Here is a 27,093-nt window from a genome sequence, read left to right on the forward strand (position 1 = left end):
AAATAATGTTTTTGCCAATTTTATGATTGAGAAACCCTCTCGAAGAGGTCATCTATCTCAATTTATATTTTGTGAGTAAGAGATAGGCATAAAAGGGCTTGCAGCTCCCTTAAAATAATAGTTCCACAACCTGCAAAGCAAATCCAGTTAAGAGAAAGCCCCCGAAATAAAATTTGATAAACCCTCATAAAAATTCGTAAAGCCTCTAAAGTTTGGTGACCTCTACAAAAGCCAATTTATTTTGAATACCAACATTAAGCTTGCGACTTTGATAAAATTAGAGGAAAATCCCTACGACTACTAATCAATTTTTGAAAGTAAACTTTGACATACCTCCTTGAGATTAAAAAAAAAAAAAATTGTCGCTAGGTTATCGCAGGGTTCCTCCAAAATTTCTATCTCATAAACCCAACATCCCAACCATTTAGAAAATTAAAAAATGTTTGTGGGCTCCACCGTATAAAAAATAAACGATTCCAAAATTTATTTGAGCCTAAAAAAATCATTCTAAAGTTAAGGAAACCTTCTTAAGGGAGCTAAGGGTCCCAAAAGATATATTTAAAAAATCGAATAAAATTTCTAATGGACTATGAACAATTTGCAAAATGTACCTATTAAATTTTTTACGAATTACTAAATCTAGTTAAATGAATTATTTACAATTGATCTACAATTTTCACAATAACATTAGCTCTCAAGAAGCATATAAATCAATTATAGCACAATAAATTTAAAAAAATTAAACTAACATGATTTTCCCTTTAAATGGATGGCAAAGAAAACCTTTATAGATATATATATGTATGTATGTATGTATGTATGTATGTATGTATGTATGTATGTATTTATCTTATGATGAGCCTTTGGAAAAACCACACTATGGGTTCTCAGTTATCACATGTCAAGTAATTGGGTGGTTCAAATAAGAACTTCCCCAGATGACTAGCTTGAGTACTTTGTTGATTCAAAAAAGAACTGGCCCAAGTCCTCAATACCTAATCACAAAAATATTTCTACAAAACTTCGAAAGAATTTGTTAGATTCAGAATGGGTGAGCCACACAATGAAAAGAATCTCTAGCGATTCAAAGAAAAAATCACTAGATATAACAAATCAATAGTGTTTCTAAGCCAAATACAGATGCAAACAAGCACCTATAAATCCAAATGGCTAAAGAATTTAACAAATATTAAAAACCATAGTAGAATTATAAGCACAATTCATAACACATTACCATAATAAGCTGAGAAGAACACCATCATACAACCCCTAAATACTTTTTTCTTTATTACATAAATAGGAAAAAAATGGCAAAGCTTTCAAAGCTAGTACACCTTCCAAAGATCATATGTTACAATGAGGAGCCTCAGGCTCAATTTACAAAAAAATAGAGAGATCTAGACCCCCCTCCAAATGGAAAATGGGTAGGTCCAATAAGTTGCACAATTTAGACTTGATCCTAGAGAATAACGTCTCGTTGTTGGTTGATTCATGCCAAAATTAAATCTCGTCTCTTGATCTTGATGAAGAAATTCAAATTCGATAATAAATCCCTTTTTCTCCTGGTCCAAAAGATATTATTTTGACATTTTTCCCAAAAAATATTTTTGATTTAATCACCTTGGTCCATAAGTTCATTTTTTGTTAAAAATTTGATTTTTTCCCTTGATTAAAGACCTTCAAAATTTGACTTCTTTTGGACCCACGAATTTTCTTCAACTAATTGAACCTAGAAAAATGATTTTTCTTTAAAAAAATTATTATTTTCTGGCCCCAGATAATTTTTGTTGTTTTTCCTACCTTGGAATTGGGTTTTTCAATGTAATGTTTCCTTGGGAATGAACACCTTCTCCATAAATTTGTTTTTCCACTTAGAGAGAATTTTCTTTTCTCTCAATTTTAATTTTTTGACCATTTTTTGGCCAATTTTTTGTCATCTTTTGCTAGAAAACCAAAAGTAAAAATAAATTGAGGGGATAGACATAATTTCAACCCTCAAAAGGTTTCTAGACACTAATTTGAGGTGTAAAGGGTCTAACTATGAGTACTCTACCCCCTTCAACTTTTACAACCATTTGATTTTACAGTTTAATCCAAATTATTAAATTTCCTAACCAACTGGAAATTTAATAATTAAAAATATACACTTAGACTCAACCAAATTCTGTCAGACTGAAGACATGATATAGTATGATGAAAATACATAGACTCTATACACTAGGACTTACTTAAGACATCACCACCAAACCCGACCCTGTCATTGGGGATATATATTGGAGAAAAACTCTATTAATTATTTCGTGTTTAGAAACACAAAATAATTAACGAGGTTAAAAAACTCCCTAGGATAAAATTCATTAGAAAAAATTCTTAAGCTTACCTATGTGTTTTACATGGATTTATAGACATACTATAATCATTTTTACAATGGCCCACCGGGCTACAGAACTTGGAGTTACAACTTTGATGAACTAATGAATGATAATGACGAATTATGGATATCTGATTGCTCGAACAAGATGGAATTCCTTTGCAAAAATGTGTACTTCTATAGGGTAGTTGACACAGAGTGGTTAATAACGTCCAAAGGAACGTCATTCACATTTTATGAATAAATCTACGAATATTCCATTAACTGCTCTCCCAATGATGTTCCATCAGACATCCCTTTATTTTACAGGCAAAGCTCTCGTCGGAAAATTTATTGGCATGTGACCATCACCCAAATCCATGGATCAATGGATTGAAAAAACTTGGAAGCCTTTAATTAAGGGAAGGATTCGAATGCATGCCTGCAACAATGGGTTTTTTGTGTTTTTCTTTGAACTCAAGGAAGACTATAATATAATATTCAGAAATGGACACTATTTCTTTGGGAGTAGAGGAATGTATTTAAACTCTTGGTCTATCAATTTTGATCTAGGCGAGGATACACCCAATGCAGTTCCAGTCTAAGTTAAGCTATCGGGTCTTCCTCTCTCTTGTCAGAATGGTGATTACTTGAAAGTCATTGGAAATGGATTGGTCAAATACCTCCAACGTGGCAAACTAAAAGGGTTTCAGTTTGCCTGTGCAAAAATTTGCATAGAGATAGATCTGGAAAAAGGGTTAGCTCCTGAAATAAAATTGATGCAAGTAGAATGGGTCCATCTTTAAGTTTTTTATTATGAACCACTGTCATTAAAATGTCAAATATATCAGGAAAACGAACATTTTCCCATTATTACAGAAAATTTCAACCGGAAAAACGGGATTCTATAACGCTTCCTCTAAACGAATAGTGGCAAACTAGAGAAATGGTAACAGTAGGGGAAAGGCACCAGTGGATATAAACCCTAGACATACTAAAAACATTTCTTCTATGTCGGCCAATCCATTTGAAATTTTGCAATCACTAGATGGGAATGAACAAGCAAAACCTGTTGTGGAAAACAATGTTTTGGAAGAAGGTGAGGAAGTTCTTGAGCAAGAAAATGGGGAATACTTGAATTGGAGCCATCAAGGGATGCAAGGCCCATCGAGAAGGAACAATCCTCCCCTCACAATCAAAATTATTCATCTCAAGAAGTTCCAATGCAAGGGGAAGTCATCTCACTTCTGTCTCAATCGCGAGCGATTTCGGGTGTAAAGAAATTATTAACAAGGAATGCAAGGAAGAAGAAATCTATGAGAGTAGATTCAACTAGCTATGTGACTAAAAACCTTAAGAAGATAAGTGGACCTTCTAAAAAGTAAGATCGGGAAGAAGAGGCAGAGTTAAACAAAAGGCTAAGCAGTCAACCACAAATCTCAGATGTATTTCAATCTATAATGAACAAGGATCAAGGAAGTGTCAAGGGTGGTGGAGGTAAACAAAATAACCAAAACCGCTCTGCCACATGAACAATGGGATAATTTGGATTTTTTGCATACTCTTTCTCAATTTGAAGTTTTAATACGTTTTGTAAATTTCTTTTGTTGTTAGGAGTATTTTGTCGTGACTTTAGCCGACATTTATTTAGAAAAACAAGGAAGTGTAGTCATAACTTTAAGATCTCAATTTTGTGGAATTTTGAACCAATTGTTGACTTGGAGCTTGATGTAATTAGTGAATTCGAGATTTGATTTTATTTGTAAGGGAATTGGCTCAGAAACCAACTTTTTTATATAATGAAAATAATACTCATTTATTTCAAAAGAAAAAAGAGGTATAATTTATTATCCCATCATACATATTAAGTAAAATATTTCCCTAACATATATAGAGAGAGAAAATTCATATTTTATTGATAGGTGTTTTCTGATTCAAAGTGTGTGTAACCAACATAGATCCATGTTAACCTCAAATCTATTAAGTGGCAAGAGGATTCATATATGTAGAAGTACAATCCATAATTTTTTGATAAAAAATCATAATATGCATATTACATTAAAATTAATTTAAGTAAAATGACTCATTATCATAATTGTGATATTTGAGAATATATAATTAATAAGCATACTCTCTCTCTCTCTCTCTCTCTCTCTCTCTCTATATATATATATATATATATATATATATATATGAAAATTTCTTTCAAGTTTTGTACTCAAAAGACGTTTCCATTTTCAAAGATTTGATCCCTCTTCAAGCTTGGTAAATCCAAAGTTATCATAGACTTATGAAAATGATAATAAAATTAAAAATTTAAATTTTATGGAATAATAAAATAAAAATAAAAATAAAACGTTTATAACATATATTTTAAATTGAAATTAATTTATATTAATATTTTAAAAATAATATAAATTTATTTTAAAGTAACTTCTTTTAAATGTTAAAAAAAATATGAATTTTCATTATTTTTTATAATGAAGAACTAAATCTTAATAAGTTATTGTATTATTTAGCATTCATACATGGACATGTCGATTGACAATGTTTTGATAACAAGTCTATGTGAAATATCTCTTGATTTATAATGTGGGCCATGTGTGGGGGCATGTATGGGTTCACTTGGAGGTTAGAGTGGTAGAAATACAAATCAACCCTATGTCTACTAGACCAACTCAATTGCCAATTTCTTTAGATAGAAAGAATTTTTTTTTTTTTTTAATTGATTATTTTGATTAAGAAATATTAAGATGAGCGTTTTAAGATGTTAATAGTTTTGATGAGTTAAAAATTTAGGAAAGTTGGTAATTTGATAAATCTTTTGAAGTCTATTTATGTAGATAGACATGTCTATTTTGGAATAGAACTTCCACCATTTAATTTAATTTAATTATCAATAATTTTTAATATATAGTTGTGATTTAACCTCTATATAATTGATTTATATTATTATTTTAAAAATAATATAAATATTTTTTAAAAATGCATTTTTAATTATTTTTATAATGCAACAGATAAAGAAAAAATGATTTATCCAATCTTAAAAAGTTAATGTATTCACCTCCGATGATATGAAGTCTTTGTGAAGTTTGATGTAAGAGGCTTAAAAATCCCCCTTGATTTACAATGTTGATTCTATTTGGGGGCACTTACGGATTCAGTCAGAGGTTAGTGTGGTAGCTATTGGAATCAACCCCATACCTACGAGACCGACTCAATTGCCCATTCCTCTAGATAGCAAAAATAAAAAGTATTATTATTATTATTATTATTATGCTTAAAAAAACATTAATTTAAGTGTTTTAAGATGTTTATAGCTTTGATGAGTCTAAAGCTTAGGAATGTTTGTAATTTAACAAATCTCCTGAAATTGAAATCTAATAATGCAAATAGGCATGTCTATTTTGGAATAGAGCTTCCACATTTTTAATTTAATTGTCAGTAATTATTAAGTAGATGGTTGATATGAGCCACATTGTTATGTTATGTAAACAAAATTAATAAAATAATAAAAATACAAATAATCATACATTAAAATACAAATAACGTATTCACCCATTGTTTTGCATGTGCAATATAGCCTATTTAAAGGGGGAAAGACTCTTTAAAGAGGGAAAGACCACCCTAGATCCATAACTGTAGATCTACCTATTTAAAGGGGGAAATACTCTTTAAAGAGGGTAAGATCACCCTAGATCCATAACTCGACATCTACCAAGCTTCGGGAGGGATCAAATCTCTTTTCACTATAAAAGAAGTTTGCACATCAAGAGATTTGATCCCTCTTGGCTATTGGTGGATATGGAGTTAAGATGAATCTAGGCCAATAGTAGTCACAAATCAAGGTTGAAATTTAGGTTAAAAGTATTTATGCCCTTTTGACCATTTTAATTAAATTGATTAATTAAATGAGTTATAGTTTTTTTGACATGTGAAAAAATGTCATACAAACAAGTATTTTATGAAATGAGTTATGGTTTTTTGGGGTGTGGTATTGATAAGCCACGGTATTGGCCCATGGTATAGTAGCAAAGCCTATTTACAAGTTTAGAATCTCCATGATTAAGAATGTTAAACATGTATATATTTTTAATTCATATATTGCTTTTTTATAATTAATAATAATAATAATAATTTAAAATATAGTTAATTTTTTTTTTTTTTAATTTGAAAATGTGAGATGTATTATGAAGTAAGTGTTTTGATATTTGTCACGGATTCATGTCTATTCAGGTTACTAACAATTGAATTTATATGGTTGAGCTCGTTTGGGTATGGGTTAGAAACACTAAGAGGAAGTGTTTTTCATCTTCAACATTTTAAGTGTGACAAAGATGATAGGTTCTTTTACTTCTTATTCTATAAAATAATTTCTTCCTTTATTAGATTAGATTGCATGGCGACGTCTAATATTCTAATCTTCTAACCTTATAACAAGGGACCAAACTTCTTCCTTGGAATTGAATCTAGGTGGATAGAAGAACAAACCATACTTCACCACTAGCACCACTTCGATGAAGAAATATCTTAGTAGTATATGTGTTTTAGTTCTCTAAAAATTCTCTAAAATATAGACAAAAAAGTTAAAAAGGAAGATCATGGCATTCCTCCCAATAACTTAAACTACATCCTACTAACAAAATATTAAATAAAGCTTATCTTAAGAAATGATAGATTAATTTATCGCATTCATATAAATATAGATTTTATTATTATCATTATTATTTTATTTTATTTTAATTGAGATATCAACAACTAGACAGTTCTCTCATGACACAGAGTTGATTCCTATAGCTACCATTATAAGTCTAGGTGAACCAAGTCACCTCAACACAAAATTAACAAGGGTTTAAATATAGAATGTGACTCACAAAACTTCACATTTTCACAAGCTTATCTATTTATCTTTCCAAAAAAATTATAAATTTTATTATTATTTTTATATAATTAAAAATTAATCGTTAGTTAGTTTATAAAATATTTTTAACCACCCAAACATAAGTATGATAAATATAATAAAAAGTAAAATTTTGTTAATAAATTTCAATAAAGCTGACTAAAATACTAAAAAGAAAATCCACCCGTTTATAAAAATATATTTTACTGAAAAATATCACAACCTTTATAAAAGTACAACAGACACTTAAAATATTTCATGAAAGTGATGGCTTAGCCAAAATTATCAACAATGTTGGAATAAAAATCAACCAATTTTTTTAACGATTTAATAACTTTTCAAAATATTTTTTTAAATACAACCCAACGATCACCGAATAAAATAAACTTAGCCATCAATCGATAAATACGAATATTTTCTTGTCCTATTTGCAAGACAGGACCTGTCACGTGTAACTTCTTATCCTCCGCCACATCCCAAGGAATTAGGCTTTCTGAAGTGGTAAGACTGTAAGGTCCGATGAAATCTGATTCCAATTTCTTCCACCAAAGGAGTTTGGCCTCCATCTCATCTGAGGACGTTCATCATAATCAAAACATGAGAATATAAGTAGATGCACTCACCAGGGTTGAGAAGTTTGAATGGAAGACCTCCTTACCGTGACTTGTTTGTCCGCTTTCATAAAGTTAATAGTACGTGTTTGGGCGTTAATGGCTGCTGGGGTCATCTCTGTCACTGCTCGAAAAGCAAGTAAGACTGTTTTTAGTCAAAGCAAGGTGGAGTACTTTGAGTCATTTTCCACACCTTGGGTTCCCAAATTCATAACAGGTTATTTTGGAGTCACACAAAGTCAAGATTGGATATTTGTGGCGGGGTAAGGTTGTTCATACCTCAGGGGAGCCATCGCTGCAAATCATTGTCATTGCCTCCAACTAAGTTCTGCACGGGTTACAGTTAGTTTCTGTACTGCAACGCCATGGTGGCAGCTGGATATCTTATAAGTAACTTTCCCAGAAAATACCATGGCCATAAATATAGCTATGCTTGCAAAATAACCAATAGCCTGAACTTGCAATATAGGCTTGTGAGATACAGAAAAAACGATGGAGGATAAGATTGTATTTTGGAGTGTATTGTTTGTGCTGCTTTCATGGGTTTCGCAGAAGATGAGCAGAGCGCAAGCTCTCCCTCAAGAGGCTCAAAATTTACTGCTAATGAAATCTAGCTTGCAAGATCCTCATTCTTCCATGAAAAACTGGGTGGACTCCATTGATGCGCCTTGCGGTTGGGATGGAATTACCTGCGACAATTCTACAGGTATGGTCACTGAAATCGTACTTGAAACTAAATCTCTGAATGGTCCTTTTCCCTCTAATATATGCGGTTTGACAAACTTGAAGAAACTTCAACTGGCTGTAAATAACCTTCAGGGCAATCTTCCACAAACCCTCATGAATTGCAGCAAACTCGAGTACTTGGATCTTTCCAACAATTCTCTATCTGGTACTTTGCCAGATTTCGCTCCATTGAAATCCCTGCAAATCCTAAATTTGACATTCAACAACTTCACAGGTGCATTCCCTGCTTCTGTAGGAAATTTACCAGAATTGACCACTCTGATCCTGGCAAATAATCCCTTCCGCCCAGGAAAAATACCTCAGGAGCTTATGAATTTGAATAAACTCAATTATCTCTACCTAGCTTCCTGTAATCTGGTGGGACAGATTCCGAGTTTTATTCTGAACTTTACAGATCTGGGTCTTCTAGATCTTTCTAGCAATCACCTGAATGGATCTATTCCAAGTGGAATTTCCAAACTCAAAAACCTCTACCAACTGGAGCTCTACAATAACAATCTCAGTGGAAACATACCTCGAGAGCTGGGTAATCTCACATTTCTGAAATTATTTGATGCATCAAAGAACATGCTTAGTGGAAACATTCCAGAGGAAATTGGTAATATGAGAAACCTCGTTTCCTTCGAGGCCCACACGAACCAACTGACTGGCCAAATTCCTGAAAGCATTGGGGAGTTACAATATCTTGAAGGTTTATCATTGTATAAGAACAATTTGACAGGTCAACTACCACAGAAACTTGGCAGTCTATCCAAGTTTAATTTGCTCGATGTCTCTGAAAACCAGCTTAATGGCGCGCTGCCAAGAGATATGTGCAGAGGAGGAAATCTGCAATATTTTTTGGTTGTCTATAACTCTTTTACAGGAGAGCTGCCTGAAACTTATGGAGATTGCAAAACGTTGGTGCGTTTTAGAGTTAAAAACAACAGTCTGAATGGTGCCGTGCCGAAAGGAATTTGGGGATTGCCAAATGTTAAAATGATCGATCTAAGCTTCAATAATTTTGTCGGGGGAATTGATTCTGACATCGGAAATGCAAAGGAATTGACAGAGTTGTGTATTCAGAATAATCAATTCTCCGGGATACTGGTACCGGAGATTGGCATGGCGAAGCTATTAGTCAAACTTGAAGCAAGCAATAATCACTTTTCAGGTCCAATACCGAAGGAAATTGGCAGCTTGAGGCAGTTGGGTGATCTGAATCTGCAGAAGAATATGTTGGAGGGATCCATCCCTGATGAAGTTGGTTCCTGTGATTCTTTGGCTGTTATTAATCTTGCAGAAAATAATTTGCAAGGATCAATTCCAGAGTCACTGGGATATATTGCTGATCTGAACTCCTTAAATATTTCAAACAACAAACTATCTGGTTCTGTTCCAGAAAGTCTTGGTGCACTGAAGCTCAGTTTTCTTGACTTATCCAACAATAAGTTAACTGGGCCCGTTCCAGATTCACTCATCAGTGAGGCTAACAGACAAAGCTTTTCAGGGAATCCAGGGCTCTGTGCTAAAAGATCTGGAAATGATAATTCTAATAATAACAATATAGTTGGGACTTGTTCTGATTCTCATTCTGGGAAAGGATCTAGGCAAATTGGAATTATCTCTGGGCTCATAATTGGCACAGCTTTGTTAGTATTTGTGATTGGATTAGTAGTTTTTCAGCGAAAATATCACCAAAATCAAGTTGATTTAATGGATAAAAGGGACAATTCTTCTTGGACCCTTACACCTTTTCATAACCTAAGTTTCTCTCAGGAAGAGATTTGCAAAGCTTTATTAGATGAAGAAAATGTTATAGGGAGTGGAGGATCGGGCAAGGTGTATCGCGTGGATTTGCGAACCAGTGAAACTGTAGCAGTAAAACGAATATGGACAGTGAACATCAACAAGAAGAGGGACAACGGTTTAAATAGATTGATGAAGGCAGAGGTGGATATCTTGGGAACAATTCGCCATAAAAATATTGTGAAGCTTTATTGTTGTTTGTCTAATGGTAATTCAAATCTATTGGTATATGAATACATGCCAAATGGGAATTTATTTGATGCTCTGCATAAAAATAATGAAGACAAGGCATCAGGAGGAAGTGGTTTGGACTTGGACTGGCCAACACGTTACAAGATTGCATTGGGAGCAGCCCATGGATTAGCATATCTTCATCATGGTTGCTCACCTGCAATTGTTCACAGAGATGTAAAATCTACCAATATTTTGCTGGATAAATGTTATGAGGCAAAGATTGCTGATTTTGGTATTGCCAAATTTCTTCAAGCTCATTGTGGAAGGGACTCAACGACAGCTTTTGCAGGCACCTATGGTTACATTGCTCCTGGTAGTACTTTTCTTCCCTATTTTGCACCTTTGCTATAGAAAAGGCAGTTCTCTTTTAAGGTTTTTATGGGTTTGCAGTTATTGATTTTAACCTTTTCCACAGTTCATTTATTTTTGTATCTATGTATCTGTTCTGTTTTGAATGGTTCAATAATTATATCCAATTTTGCTATGCAGAATATGGGTTCTCTTTGAGGGTTACAGAAAAGAGTGATGTCTATAGTTTTGGTGTGGTCTTGTTGGAACTGCTTACTGGCAAGCAACCAGTTGAACCAGGATTTGGTGAGAACAACGATATTGTATACTGGGTTTCACACAAGATTCGTTCCCAGGAAGATGCTCTTGAAGTTCTTGACTCCAGAATTTCCAGGTCGTTTAAAGAAGAAATGTTCAAGGTCCTGAAAATAGCAGTACATTGTACTTACAAACTCCCAGCACTGAGGCCAACCATGAGAGAAGTTGTACAGATGATGATGGATGCTGATCCTTGCAGCGGTGATTTCGGGGCAGTCGAAAAGGAAAAACTCCATGGAACACATATGTCAGGTTAAATTCTCAACAAATGGTTATAAATTTTTCCATGGAGCTTTGTCTGAGTTGTCTCACTGGTTAATTACCCGTAGGTAGGAAATGGAACCCGAGTTCTCAACCTCACAAATATAACTCCTTCATGTGTAGTTGGGCATTTCTTTCAAAAACTCAGTGATATGGTGAAGCAATCTTCTTCCCAATACACAGTTTGTTCTGATATAATCCTATTCTATTCTATCTTGTCTTTTATATAGTTTTATGTGCTAGTCTAAGATAGTTAATTGGAGAGTTAATACTGACATTCTAGTCTTGTTTCTATGTGGTTGACCATTTTTTCTTGCACAATCGAGTACAGTTATTCACATTATATATTACGAATCTCTGGCTGAGTGAAGAGGAATCCGTGAGTGCTTCTCTGAACATTAAATGGCTTGTGGTATAATGTAAATTTAAGGATTATATATACATTAGATTATGATCTTTGACTCCAGGATGTTATTCATCTTAGCACAACTTCATTTGCATCTATCATGTTAATGTAGATTTTGAAACTAGTCTATATCTATTTTAATCCTAAAATTATCAAGCCTCGGCATGGATAAAATCTCTTCAGGTGTAAACCTCTTTTTTTTATTGTAAAACTTCAGGAAAGGTTTGCACTTCAAGGGATTTGATTCCTCTCAGTGCTTAATAGATCCGAGGTTAATATGAATCTAGGTTGGTTTCAATCGTGTGAAGCCATGGAAAAATGGTTGAACATTTAATTATTCTTATCATTTTGAATATGCTAAATATGTCTACTTAAGATTAATATGGTCATTTTAATTTTAAATTTGTTCTCAGTTTGTTGAGATGATAGAGACTGTTAATAACTTAGGTAATGAAAAATGATGAAATACATTTTTTTAATGCAAAGTGACAACGTAATAGTGTCGAATGATAGAAAATGTGAATAATAAAAATTTAGTTAATTACAAATAGTCTTCATTGTGATCAATCTCGAACTATTTCTTCTACTATTCTTATTGTCACACCTATTAGTTTTTCCAATTTTTCACGTGGATCATATGAAAAACGCAGTTGAAATTGCACACTATACAAATCTTTAACTTGAGATATTGTAGTAAACACCATACCATGTCTTTCTTGCTCTCCAATATTAATATTAGTTTTCTCCAATGTCAATCATTGTGACTTATGGAGTGTTAAACCCCAAATAAGTTTGAATGCAAAGTGACTAATAATGTTGAATGATGGAAAATGAAAATAATGAAAATGTACTCAAGTACAAATAGTTTAAAGTTAAGAAACAAACATTTCACATAAGTGAACATTTTATTTAAGATGAAAATTTGAGTATTTGATTTATGGTTGAATTATTGTAACATAGAAATCAATGCACATCATTAATAATTATTTTTTATGCTTACATTGAAATCAATGCACACTATTAGTCTAATTACTTTGAAATTAATGTACATCGTGCATCTAGTTAGATCAAATCAGAAATCAACATCTACACTAAAATCAATGCAACTAATGCAAACAATCAAATAGAATTAGAAATCAAAATTTACATTATAATCAATGTATCTAACGCAAACAATCAAATAGCATTAGAAATCAATATCTACACTAAAATCAATGCATCTATTTCAGTGAATAATAATGTATCTCCCCCTCCCTCTCTTCCCCATCTCTCACTCTCTCTCTTTCTGTCTCTCTTTCTCTTCTTCCCTCTTTCCCACCCCGTCATCTATATCCATATCTCCCTCCATCTCTACTTTGTCTCTCTCTCTCTCTCTCTCTCACCCCCGCAAACACACACAATCTCTTTCCCTCCATATCTATCTATCTCCCTCTTCCTCCCTCCCTTTGTCTCTCTCTTCTTCACTCTCTCCCCCCTTCATCTATATCTTTATCTCCCTTTATCTCTCTTTCTTTGTCTATCTCACCCCCCAAACGTACACACTCTCCATATCTATCAATCTCTTCCTCCTTCCCTCTTTCTCTCCTCCCTTTCTCTCCCTCTCTCTCTCCTTCTCTCTTCCTTCCTACTCTCCTCTCTCCCTCACTCTCTCTCCTTCTCTCCCTTGTCACTCCCTCTCTCTCGCTCCACCTTTTTCACTTTGTATTTCTTCTTCCCTCCCTCTCTTTCTGTTAATTTATGGTATGTTCTATGCTTAGAGTAGTTTACTTCAAATTTTTCTTATTAGCCACTGTTTAGCAATCACATTAACATAAAGTAAAATGTTGATACAACATTAATAGATCGATAGAAAACAAGCCAAGACAAGAGACCAGATGTGGCGGCTAGCCAGGGACAAACCCCAATGTGGGGAAACCCTTTGATCAATTATTCTATAATATTCAATAGTTTAGTAGAGAGAAATAGTACAAACATACAAATCTGTAATTTTATGACAGTAGCAGTGAACCATAACCAACAAAGTCAAAGGTTGTCAAACAAGATAGAATTGACCTCCAATCAGTTTGGTCAATATCCCAGTCAACTTGGCCTCCAACAACAAGAAGAGGCAACCCATAAACAGTCCGAAAAACCCAGTCAAATGAAGTCAACTGAAGTCAACCTACTGCCAGAAATTAGGGCAGTCAATGATGGTCAAACCAGAGGTCAGAATGCCTCGATTTACGTGCCAAAGTCTGCGGCCTGCCTAGGAGAGACAACCACACCAAAACCGCACTCAAGAAAAGCCCACACTAGTCAACGCTGGTCAAAGATACTTCTGCAGCGCTAGTCAACACATTCAAACAGTTTTGTGTCCTCAAATCTGCGTCGTTCTACATCCTCTTACTTCGTCCTTTTGCATCCTCCTCTTTCCCATATGTGTGCTACTCCTTGTGTGTGAACCCAATCAACTAAGGAGAGAAGAATGTGATAGATGAGATGGGTGAATAATGCCTCAACCTCACTTGTATTTATATGAAACGTTGAGGATGTGTGCCACAAATTTGGCTGCTAGCCAACCTTGATAATTTGTCAAGTAAATACAAACAAATTCATATCTCCATAAATACTTGTCGGAATTGGATGATCGTTAGATCAATCCTACACCTCTCAATGAGAGGAATCCAAGAAAAATATCAGCTGCCATAAATAAGATAATCCACATGGAGTTTGGCCCTAGTTTCCAATGTTAACACTCCCTCTCAACTAGGGAGAACTCCATCTGCGAATCCATCTAACCGTCGGTTCTATCTCTACCATCAAATGCACTGTCATGCACTGCTCGACTCTGCTCTACTCTGCTTAACTATGAAGAAGAAGAAATGATTGAGGATGTATCATACCATCCTCCACTGACCCGAAGTCAGTCCCAGAGAGTGTGTCATGCCACTCTTACTGATCCAAAATCAGTGCCAGAACAGAGTGTCTCAAACCACTCATACTGATCACATATTAGTTTAATTGATCCCAGATCAATGGAAGTCATCGTAGGATAGGGAGTATGGTAGATACAACGATGCGTCCATCGATAGTACTACTGTGGTCCCTAACCCCATTTCCCAACTCATTGGCCAGATGAGAGGTACTTCCCATGAGTCCCAGGCTACATGGGTAGGATGCCTCGACAGGAGAACCATTCATCATGTCCATAAGTCACCACGGGGTATCATAGGGGAAAGTTGAACCTTTTACCCTGTACATGGCACACCACTAGGGGAGGGTGAGTCGCCCTATGGTTGCTTGTCACTCCAAGAAGTACCCCAAGCCCCTCGAAGCTCCCAAAGCTCAATGCATGCATCATGCAAGACCCTCATAAGAGGGTGTTTCAACGACTCCAAGTCGTTATCGAAAAGTCAATAATTTGACCTTTCCCAGGGGCTTTGTCAGAATGTCGGTGACCTGCTCATCTGTACTGATATAATGGAGCCTTATTGCTCCCCGTTGTACCATATCCCGGATAAAGTGGTACCTACTATCGATATGTTTGGAGCGATCATGAAATACAAGATTATTTGATAAACGAATCCCACTTTGGGTGTCACACAGGATCATGGTAGTATCCAATGTAAATCCAAACAGCGCACTGAAGAGCTTCCGCAACGAGACAACCTCACAAGTAGCCATACTCGCAATAATGTACTCTGCCTCAGCGGTGCTCAAAGCCACCGACTTCTGCTTCATGCTCATCTAGGATATCGAGGCAGATCCCAAAGAGAAACAACACTTGGAAGTGCTCTTTCGGTTCGCCAAACTGCCTGCCCAATCATCATCGTTATATCCATGTAGTCTCACATCTTCGGTAGTGTATCTCAACCCATGAGTGATTGTGCCACAAAGATATTTCAATAGGTTCTTGGCACCAATCCAATGTGAGTCGTGAGGCTCAACCATATGTTGACTGCAAAACATATATCTGGATGGGAGTTCACCAAGAACATCAATGCTCCTATGAGTTGACAATACTCGGTAGCATTTTGTAAAACAGGTCAAGTAGCACTACCGCTTAACTTCTTGAAGTCAAGCTCCATCGAGGTACTCACGAGCTTGTAGTGCACCATACTGAATCTCTCCAATACCTTCACCACATATTTTCCTTGAGATAAGAAAATCTCCCTTGGATTTTGCCAGACTTCCAGTCCTAGGAAACAGTGCATCAATCCTAGGTCTTTCATCTCAAACTTGGAAGCCAACTCCCTCTTGCATTTGTGAATGAGAGGGTCTGCACCTGCCAAAAAGAGGTCGTCAACGTACAACACCAGTATGAGAGGTTTATCATCTTCATCCTTAAAGTAAAGGTTAGGGTCAACTTCACTACTAGTGAATCCCAGCTTCATCAAGTAGCTATCAATCCTCTTATACCAAGCCCAGGGTGCTTGCTTTAGCCCATAGAGGGATTTCTTCAACTTGCACACATGAGATTCTTGATCATGAATCTCAAATCCTTCGGGTTGTTCTACATAGACTTCCTCGTTGATCAAACCATGCGAGAATGCGGTCTTGACATCCATCTGATGTAGGTTCCATCCTTGCGAAGTAACAAGGGCTATGATCGAACGGATGGTGATATATCAAGAAACGAGTGCAAATATCTCGTCAGAGTCTATACCTTCCTTTTGAGAGAATTTACGCACGACAAAACGAGCCTTATTCTTTTCAGCACTTCCATCAGCTCCATGCTTTATCTTGTAAATCCATTTCGAAGTGACAACAATTTTGTCCTAGGTTTGGGGACCACATCCCAGACATTGTTCTTTGTGATGGACTCGTATTCCTTAGTCATAGCATCCTTCCATAATTGATGCTTCACGGCTTCTGCAAACAATGAGGGCTCATTTTAAATGATCGTGCTCGTAATAGTCAAGTATCCAAGATACCTGGTCGGCTTCTTACTTTCCAGTAAAGTCCCTTTGGGTGTAGTGTGTCCTTCAGCATCATCAAGTACCCCCCAAAGCCATGAGAGCCTCTTCCTAGAAGAGGAAGGCTCTTACAGAGGGGGATTAATAGGGTCCATAGGTTCTTCTACTTCCGGCATCGTCTCATCTTTCTTTTCCTTCGGTTTGGTGGTGTCAGCTTCTCCAGATTTCCTTAGTATAGGAGGATTGTCAACTTTGCTAAGAGCCATATCTTTGTCAAAGGTGACATCATGGATAATATCGACTTCCCTTTGACCATCGACATAGATTCTATAACCCTTAGTATTTTCGCTATAGCCCACAAAGATTCCCTTCTTTCTTGATGCATCCAATTTATTCCTTTTCTCTTTCGGCACATGAAAATATACATGACTTCCAAAAATTCTAGAATGAGATACATCAAGTTTCTTACTAGTGAACATCTCTTCGGGAGTCTTGGAATCCAATGCTTGATGAGGGCATTGATTTTGAACATATATGATGGTATTCGCAGCTTCGGCCCATAGAAACTTTGGAAGCCTTTGATCATGGAGCATGGAATGAACAACATCCAAAATTGTACGGTTCTTTCTTTCCACCACACCATTCTTCTCAGGAGCATATGGTGTTGTGGTCTCCCTCTTAATGCCAGCTTCTTTGCAAAAGTCACGGAACTCATTGAATTCATACTCGGTCCCATTATCAGTCCTTAAGATCTTGATCTTCTTCTCAATTTGATTCTCAATCAAGGCTTTGAAGTGACAGAACCAAGAGAACAATTCATCATTCTTTCTCAAAAAGTATATCCAATTCTTGCGAGAATAATCATCTATAAAAATGAGGTAATATAAATATCCTCCCAAGGAGTTCACAGGCATCATACCAGATATGTCAGAGTGAACCAATTTCAATATACCAGAGGTCTTGCTATGGCTTGAGGGTAATGGTCTCGTTTTGAGTTTTCCTTCGGCACGCCCCAAACATACACCTTATTGCTCTACTTTAAACTCAGGCATCCCTGTCACCATTTGTCTCACATCAGGTAGAGCTTTATAATGAAGGTGAGCAAACCTCCAATGCCATAGTTCAGACTGGAGAGATGTGTCACAAGACATGACACCCAAGGGACTTCATCCAACTTGATATAAAGAGTCAACTCGAAACCTAAGAGTGAAAGCATATTTAAAATTCTTTTTCCATACACGTACCTTGCCATCGATGAAGGTCGCCTTGTAGCCTTTGTCTTCCATTGCCAAAATGGATACCAGGTTCTTTTTTAGATTAGGCACATATAGAACTTCTTGCAAATGAATTATGTTACCCTAATTCAATTAAAGAGAAACATTCCCTATGCCTTTCACCAAATATTTAGAGTTGTCTCCAAGAATACTTTCCAAGTTGGTCTTCTTCTCTATCAGATTAGAGAGAGCTTCTTTGTAACCAGTGAAGTGCCTTGAGGCACCACTATCAATAAGCCAATTTCCCAACAAGTCTGGAGGAGAAGTAGTAGATAGCGCTGATATCAGATAATATTCATCTTGCTTATTGTTAACAATGTTATATTCATACCTAGAGTTTCTTACCTTCTTGGAGGGTTGACCACTTCCTTGATTTTTGGCATTCCTCTTTCCTTTGCCATTAAACCTGCCCTTCCTTTGATTGTTGTTGGAATTGCCTCGGGAGTGATTATAGACTTTGTTGGATACCTATACTAATAGGTTTCATATTTCATGATTGGCCAAGGAAAGTCCAAATATGCTCTGCTTTGGTATTACAAAGATCCCATATTTCCTGGAGAACAAGAGGTGTGTAATCTGTTTCAAATATTGAAGACCTTTATTTAAATTTTGTGGATGATTCAACAGTTTAAGCTGGATCATGCCATGTTTCAATTTTGAGTTATAGAATAGAGAAAGAAGTCTGTCCAAACTGTTTAATCTTGGCAGACAACTAGTTTAGGTAGAGAAGCAAAGGTTCCCAACAGCTTAATCTGGGACCTTGGAAGAGATAAGGGTAGAAGTAGATAGAAAAGAAAAAAGAAAAAGCCAAAGAAAAGAAAAGGCAAGTAAGGGTTTGCAAGCCTAAATGCACCCTCCAATGGAGAAACAAAAAAATGCTAGGAAAATAGCTGGGTAAGCAGTTGTGGTTGCAGAAAAGGTATTTTCACCATTACACATATGTCAAGAGGTGTTTTGCCAAGGCAAAAATCTGTCAATGGACAAAGTGGTTAAATCCATCAAATTACAGCAAGGAGCATAACTAACCTCCCTCTTCCCCTCTATTCCATTACTAACACTCCCTTTCTTTAGCTGAGATTTATGAAGAGAGATCATGGTTTTATGATGGTTCTTGTTCTTTTAGAAGCCACATTCCTTGTCTAAGATCTTTTCATTTTGATCTACTCTCAAAACTAAATCAATTTCAGATAAACTCAGTAAAATCCCCTTCATTTGCTCCCTGCATTCATATTAACCTCTAATTTTACTACATAGCTCCCTTATCTTACCCCTTCCCCTAATAATACTAACACCATGGTGTATAAAGCCCTAAATCTTATAAATACTCCCTCCCCTTGGCATTATAGCCATACGTTCTTCAGAAGGGACCAAAATGACCTCTGGTCACTTTGGTGAACCTGTCCCACCCCACTCCCCCTTGCTACAAACCAACTCGCTCCTCAAACCACCATTTGCATTGAAAAAACCCTTACAAACCCTCTTTTACCCCTAAAAACCTCTGCAAAAATTACCCAAAGTCAAAAACCCGCCTCTGGCGCATTTCCAAAGGGTTAGCGCGTAGTTTGATTTTATGAAAAACCAATGAAAAACCCATAAACCCAAAGTTTCCACCGCGCATATAACCTAAGCAAGTTGCCGCTCCGCCCACCGTCGGATCAAGTCTCTGAGATCCGACGACCCACAGCGATATCGGAGCTGCCCCTGTAGCCGTCCTTTACCGCCCGAGAAGGTGACGTTGCGTCACGTCAGGGCCTCTCCACGCGTCAGACGTTAAGGACTCTCGGAGCCGGGTCTGACAGTTCTGAGACCGTAGCTGCTAGCCCTAACCGTAACCGCTACGGTCCTAACCGCCAACTGTTTTCCGCCAACGCATCGCCACGTCACGTTCGCTTGTACTCGCCCCTGCTATTCGTCCACCTGGCCGCTGACATGGCTGCCACCTCATCGCCCCCTTGGACCAATAGTCTACCGCCACGTCACCCGATGACGTCAGCTGACGTCAGCTCACCTGAACCCGCCAATGACGTCATGCTGACGTCATCACTAAAAAGCGCCAAAATGGTAAAAAAGTCCATATTAACCCAAAAAGCCGTGTTTTTCTCACTTTTCACTCCTGTCGCCACTGTTCTCTCTGCATGACCGTTTACGTTCGAATTTCCGCCAACCTGCTGAGCTAACCCGAGCGACCTCCTCAGCAGCAACCGTGCACGCCTGCGCAACCTCTGTTCGTCAATTAACAGGTATTTACCGTTGTTCTGCCCTCCATACGACTGTTATTGAAATTTAAGTTGCTCAGAAGGCTAAGGACACCTTACAAACTATATTTGCACCGCCCATTTCCCTCTGCACGTCCACAATTGTAACTGTGAAGTCTAAAAACACCAGCCAAGCCATAATACCTGTAATTTCACTCAAAAACAGCGTTCACTGCGTATTCCCGGAAAATTCCTTGTTGACCTCAAATCACCCGCTGAAAGAGGGCATAGTGACACCCACAGTAGCCTTGACTCCTAGTATAAGCAGTATTTCAATTGCTGCTGTATAAACTCCTCCTCTGATACTTAAATTTCAAGACTATTCTTACAAAAAGCACTTCTGTTCTGTGCTGGTGCTTTTACAAGCCACTTTATTACAATTGTTGAACTTCAAAGAATCATGGAGACTCCTATTGCTCTAAATATCAAGCCCCTCAATGCTCCTCACCAGGAATTAGCATGGAAAGCTCTGGGAGACATGGATTACCAAATGCTGGACTGGTTCCCTATGGGAACCAAATACAATATCCAGATGATGAATGAGTTAAAAGCCCAGCACCTGAGTGGGGCAGACATCTTGGGAATTTGGGACTCAAATTTGCCCATCTACAACCTTCCCCAAGTAAATCCTATGCCAGAACTGATCTACAGCTGCCAGGAATGCTATGACCCAAACCAAAGAGCTGTCATCAGCCCCACAGGCTCAATCCTGTTCCAGATTACCCCAGAGAGTATAAATGGAATGCTGCACTTCCAAACTGCCAAGCAATTGACCCCCATCTTTATGCAGAATTTGATAAACAAAGGGACCAAGCTGTCAAATGACCAAATCATTAAAATCAATCAGTTGTTTGTAAGACCAGGCTCTGAAACAGTCAGAACCCCTCCTATTGGGTATCACTACTTGAATGATTTGGGCAGGATGTTAGTGGATTTAATCAGTTATGTCCTAGGATTCAGGGGAATGGAGGATGTGGATGATAGCCTAATGGCAATGCTGTCTATATTCTCTCCTGGTAAGCCCCCAGCTGTACATTATGACTATGCAACCTACATTGCAGATAAAATCCATGAGCAGTTTATGAACTTGAAGAGGGAAAGACTATTCAGGTATACTTCATATATATACCATCTATTCTTGTTCTATCAGTCAGCCACCTTCTCTTTTCCTTTGAAGAAACTCAATGCCCAGGGAAATCCAAGATCAGTTGTGTTCTGGACTTCTGTTTTTCATCATACCTCTGTATCACCTTACACATACACTGAGTTTATTGACTTATTCATTTATCCAGTCATGACAGTATTGCATGGTACTCCTCCTCCTAGACTAACTGATGACATGAGAAGAATTCTCCATTTGAATAAGTCCTACAGCATTGGTAATTGGTACTTCTACCAAAACCACACAGTCATCAGGATATATGGCTGTGAGTTGACCCCTTTTAGGTTGCCAAGGTATGTCCCCATGAGGCTTTTTGCCTTGGAATATTTCAGACAGTTTGGGAACTCAGACTACCTGCATTTTCAGAGCAAGAACAAGAAGTCACAGCTAAAGGTGAGGAGCCAGCTGGGTTCTTTCCTATATAACAGAAAAGAGGAAGGGTGGAAGGAGGCAGACAGTATCCTGGAGGGCCTTAGACTGCAAACCAGCTTTGAATGGATACCCTATGACCCCAATCATTCTATCTCCCTCAGGAGGATTAGATACAAATTGGGTAGCTATGCACACAAGAGACAACCCGAGATTGAACAGTATGCCAATGCATCAAATTGGGAAGAGGGTACCCTAGAGGAGGAAATTACTAATGAAGAGTTACTTGAGAGAGAGGCTAGAAATATGCAAAAGGAAGCTGACTTGGAAACTTGTGGACAGGTGCCCCTCTCCTACAAAAAGCAACTTGGAGCAGCTGCTACATCATCAACAGCACAGCAGCAAACTGCCGAGAAAGCACCACAGACAGCAAGCAAGGATAAAGGGAAGCAGGTGGAACAGCCACCTCCATTAACAGAAGAACAAGTGGATACATTGCTACAGCAGCAAGAAGAGATGGAGCAGCAGGAACTCGGGCAGCAACAGGAAGAGGAACAATTTAGTGAACAGCAGCCCTTGCAGCAAGAAAAAGTGATTAATGCTCCAAGCTCCACTGAGCAACAGGCTCAGACAATAGTGCCTCCTAGGGCAGAAACTACTGTTGATACCTCAGTCCTCCAAACCCCACAAAAGGAGGACTTAACCAGGAAAAGGGATAGAGAAACTCCCTTGACTTCATCCATCAATCGGGGAGAGAAAAGACAAAGACTAAATGACTCTCAAGAGGATGACATAGCAGTGAGGCAAGCAATGGGCATGGGCCCACCCAGTGGAGAAGTTTCAGCCAGTTCAGTTCAGCATGAACATGATAGAGCCGTGGGAGGAGAGGTCAGCTCCTCCAGCCAGCACAGAGAAGGACAGTCAAGCATCAAACAGCAATTTATTGACATTAAGAGGAGGAGTGATCCTATTAAAGTACAGCTGTACAATCATTTGCTGAACCTGGCTCCTACCAATCAGCAAAGACTCATGTCTGCCTTTGATGTAAGTGAAGGCAAGATGATCATGAGTCACTTCATGCCCACAACGCTGCATCCTCAATCTACCTCGGATTACCTAAGAATCAACATGGAGGTTCTGGCCAAAGACATACACCCTATGGATAAGATTGAATTACATAAACAAACTGGTGAAATGGTGTATGCCTCCTTGGCAGATGAAACGTTGGAGAACTACAAATTGAAGAGCAGCCTTGATAACACAGCATCTCAGCTGGAATTGGAGAGAGCATCATCACAAGCCAAGGACAACAGGATCAAGTCCTTGGAAGAGGTAATTATAGAAATAGGACATGATCCTAAAGATGTTAAGGGTATCCAAGAACTCTTGAAGCTAAGGGATGCAGACTTGGCGGCCTTAAGAAAGAAAATCAAGCTTCCAGCTACCATCCATCCTCAAACAGATGAAGTTGCCCAGCAAAGGCAGGAAAAGGATGCTACAGACCTACTGATATCCCTGTACAAGGAGCTGGTTCGGACTCAAAACCAGCTAGGACAATCAGAAGCTGCAAAGGCAGCATTACAGACAGCTATGAAACAAAAAGAAGAGGGCCAACCCTCCCAGCCTCCTCCTGTGATAATCAACCTTGAGGAAGTCCAGCCAACGACTACTCCTCCTCCTCAACAGGCAGGGCCTACAGCAACAACTACACCAACAACAGAGCCAACTCCTACTCTGGATATGCAGAAGCTGCAAGCTGAGATCCAAGTTCTTGAATCCCAAATGAAAGAGCTTGATGAAGTCAAAAGGTCTTTGACCAAGGTGAATGAAAAATTTGACAAAAGCAAGCAGAATGAGGCAGCAAAGGAAAGAGAGGTAAAAGCTCTAAAAAAGAGAATAGCTGAACTAGAAAAAGAGCTTGCACTAGAAAAAGTAACAGCAGAATTGAAAGCAGTCCTCTGGGGCAACATTGGTCGATCCATCACCAATCAGTGGCAGTATATTGAGACTATGGATGAGCAAATAGCACTCATCACGAAGGCAAACAGGGAGGTACAGAGAGCAAGAGCAAGCCTTGGCCACATGCCAGATGCTGCCAGCAGAATGATCAATATTTTGAATAACAAAACCAGCTCTCAACTAGCCACCATGGGAATTACTAACAGGACTGAAACAATTTCAGTAGTTAAAAGAGTCTTGACACTAAGAAGCCTAATTGGAACGCTGGAGAGGAGAACACAGGATATGCAGACCGAGATCAACAAATTCCTGGACAGATTTGTGGCATTACAAAACAGAGGCCTCCCCAGCATATTAAGCAGTGTAGGAAGGCTGCTTACTCTGGAAAATTACATCAAAAGGGTTGATGCGCAGGCTGCAGCACAAATAGCAAAACAACCCAGTACCTCAGCTGAAACAGGGCCAGCAACAGGGCAGAATTTGTATGATAGGGTGGATAACCTGTTCTTTATTATGAATGAAATTGATCACCTGTTTGATACCCCACCAAATTTCTTTAAGTATACAGAGGCAGATGAAACTTTGGGGGCAATCATAAGACACCAATTGCCCACACAGGAAGAGTGGAGGAGTTTGACACAGGTAATCTTATCAGGCCCGAACCCGTAAGGTTGGTTTTTTCTCCAGTTTATGGGCAGTCATGCACAGGCAGAATTTTGATAGATAAAATCTACAAGGAAGAGACAGATGCTGAGCCAACTCAGCAGAGCTATTTACTCACCACAGCAGCAGTCACAATCACAGGTGACAAACCCAGAATACAGCGTACAAGCCATAAAGTCGGGTTCCCCAGCATTTAATCAAAGTATCTCAACCGACTCAGCAGATCCCAAAGGCCAAAATATCTTCTGACAGAACATTAAGACGCCTTTATCTTGTATTCAATGCGGTAATAAATTTCTGATAATAATATCTCAAAAGTTGGTGAGAATATTAAAGTCTGAGATAACTTAGAACTCAGATATTTTGTAAACAATCGCAAGTATATATTCACCCCTCGCAGAAGCTGAAAGGGTTGTTGTGATTTTCCTTTTAGAAGTCTCACTTGCTGTAAGATTCTGAGAGAAGTAATACAAAGGGAGAATGGAATTTCCAAAAGCTTGGTGTATGTGATGCGTTGTGATGAATGGTGAATGTTGCAGGATTCCAGAGTGTTTCATAAAACAATAAGTTTTCTTAAATCTCTGTATTACATGTTTTCGACTCTTTTGTTCTCTTTTGTTGTTTAAATGTTTTACACTTAATAGCCAAGTAGAAGAATAGTTACAGGATTTAATCACTGATTACCCTGAACTCAATCTGAGCTATTATCCATGTTTTCTTCAGATACAGTGAATGAAGTGTAATTCTTAATTGCTGCACTTTAAAAACTATATCTTTTACAGTGATAGACATCCCCAGGGATTCAAGTTTTGCTCCTGAGGCATCTATCTGTTTCTCATACCTAGTTTGGTGGAAATACTCGAATACTTTAGTGAAAATTCTTAATTGCTTTCACTGGTTTTTTCACCTGTTTGTGTTATAAATCAAAGTTTGTTCTATGAAGTATCCAAATGGCCCTGTAAGTTGCACCAGTTCACCTCAAGGTTTCTAGACACCTACAGCCATAGACTCCATTGCCCAATGATACTTGACTCTCTGAATACTACATCACTAAGACCTAAAAGAAACTCTTCAACCAAAGCATAAACAAAACCTGTGCATAATAGCTAGCCTAAAACCCTATCATAAACAGTTACAAATCATAAAGAGAGAGCCCTCTCTGATCACAGTTTGGCTAGAAACAGTGATCCAAAGATTGGTTAGTGGTTACCCCGGCCGTATTCCCTTGGGAGTCATAGGGAACAACCTGGGTGTTAACATAATTGGCGACTCCACTGGGGAATTCCTAAAATTTTTCAATTACTATCTATCTCCCAAAGCTGCCATCAAGCCTGAAATTAGCCAAGAGGCCTTAGAACTGTTTCTCTAACACAGGAACAACTTTAGGGAAGAGCTGATTAGGGAATCTTAATCCTAGCTTTGGAAAATATATAGCCATTCCAAAATTTTCATCCAGTCCTTGCATATATATAAACTTCTTGTACAAATTCAAAAGAAATTAGAAGCTGGCTCCCAAAAGAAACCCAAGGCACACTAGGGCAAACCCTGACCCTAATCAACCCATCATTGTTGATAACCCAAATATCATTCCAAAGAACATAAGGAGACAGCAAAAGCAGGAGAAGCCTGCTGATTCAGATATAAGTTCACACCAACCTATCCTCATTCCAACTCCTTGCAAAGTCCTTTTCCGTTCCACACCTAGTTCCCCTAGTTCATCATCAACACCTCAAAGCCCTCCTCTCCCATCTTCACCATCTGCACATACTCTTTTAACCAGCCCCCCGCTTGTTACCCATCCTATTAACCCTGTTACACCTGTAATCCCAGCTGTCCCATTTGTTCCTATTAACCCCATAAACCCCATAAACATGGCTAACAGATATGCACCTCTGCAGATACCAGCCAATGCTCCAGCTCTACCCCAAGACTACCAAACCAAAATCTCATTTTTTGACTCCCATGGCCCTTTGACAGCTGTCCAGCATGCTAAGAAGATGCAAGACCACTTTGAGACCTATGAAATAGATGATGACAGTGTCAGGATGAGAATTTTTGTTCAAAGCTTAACTGGGGATGTCAGAACTTGGTTTAGATCCCTGAATGCAAATTCCATTGCAACCCCTGAGGTCCTGTACCAAGAGTTTACCAACAGATGGGAGAAAAAGAAAGATCCACTCCACATACTCGGTGAATATAACACTATTAAAAGAGGTCCCCAAGAAACAGTTTTGGAATATTGTGCTAGGTTTAACAATGTATATAATGCTATCCCCCAGAACTTAAGGCCCCCTCCTGATTTGGCCCTGTATAACTTCCCTGACGGTTTTGACTCTGATATGGCCTATCAGCTGAAAGAAAGAGATCCTCCAACCCTTGCAGAAGCTCAAAGAGTTGCAGTCACTGTAGAGGCTAACCTAATTGCCAAGAGAAACAGGGCAAAGCTGGAAAAGAAGGCTGGCTTCAGAGAAGAGCCCTCGGGTTTTGATCAAAAGCTGGATGCAATACTAAACAGCATGAAGAGATTGGGTGAAAGAGTGGAATCAGTTGAAAGAAAATCATCATGGGAGACATCACAAAGCAACCCTCCTAGAAACCCAAATTTTAGGAGAA

The 27,093-nt window shown here is 37.9% G+C and overlaps 1 protein-coding gene across 1 annotated transcript; it reads left to right on the forward strand.

The window, feature by feature from the left end:
• Window positions 1-8,088: 8,088 nt before the first annotated feature.
• LOC149181148 (uncharacterized) lies at window positions 8,089-11,958 on the forward strand. Its single transcript, XM_089416468.1, has 2 exons — window positions 8,089-10,943; window positions 11,120-11,958. The coding sequence occupies exons 1-2, from the start codon at window positions 8,354-8,356 to the stop codon at window positions 11,491-11,493; spliced, it is 2,964 nt and encodes a 987-aa protein (XP_089272594.1). The 5' UTR covers window positions 8,089-8,353; the 3' UTR covers window positions 11,494-11,958.
• The last annotated feature ends 15,135 nt before the right edge of the window (window positions 11,959-27,093 follow it).

Source organism: Pinus tabuliformis, chromosome 3_2 (genome assembly GCF_031772625.1).
Source record: "Pinus tabuliformis cultivar Carrire ecotype Pingquan chromosome 3_2, CPIR1, whole genome shotgun sequence".
NCBI lineage: Eukaryota > Viridiplantae > Streptophyta > Pinopsida > Pinales > Pinaceae > Pinus > Pinus tabuliformis.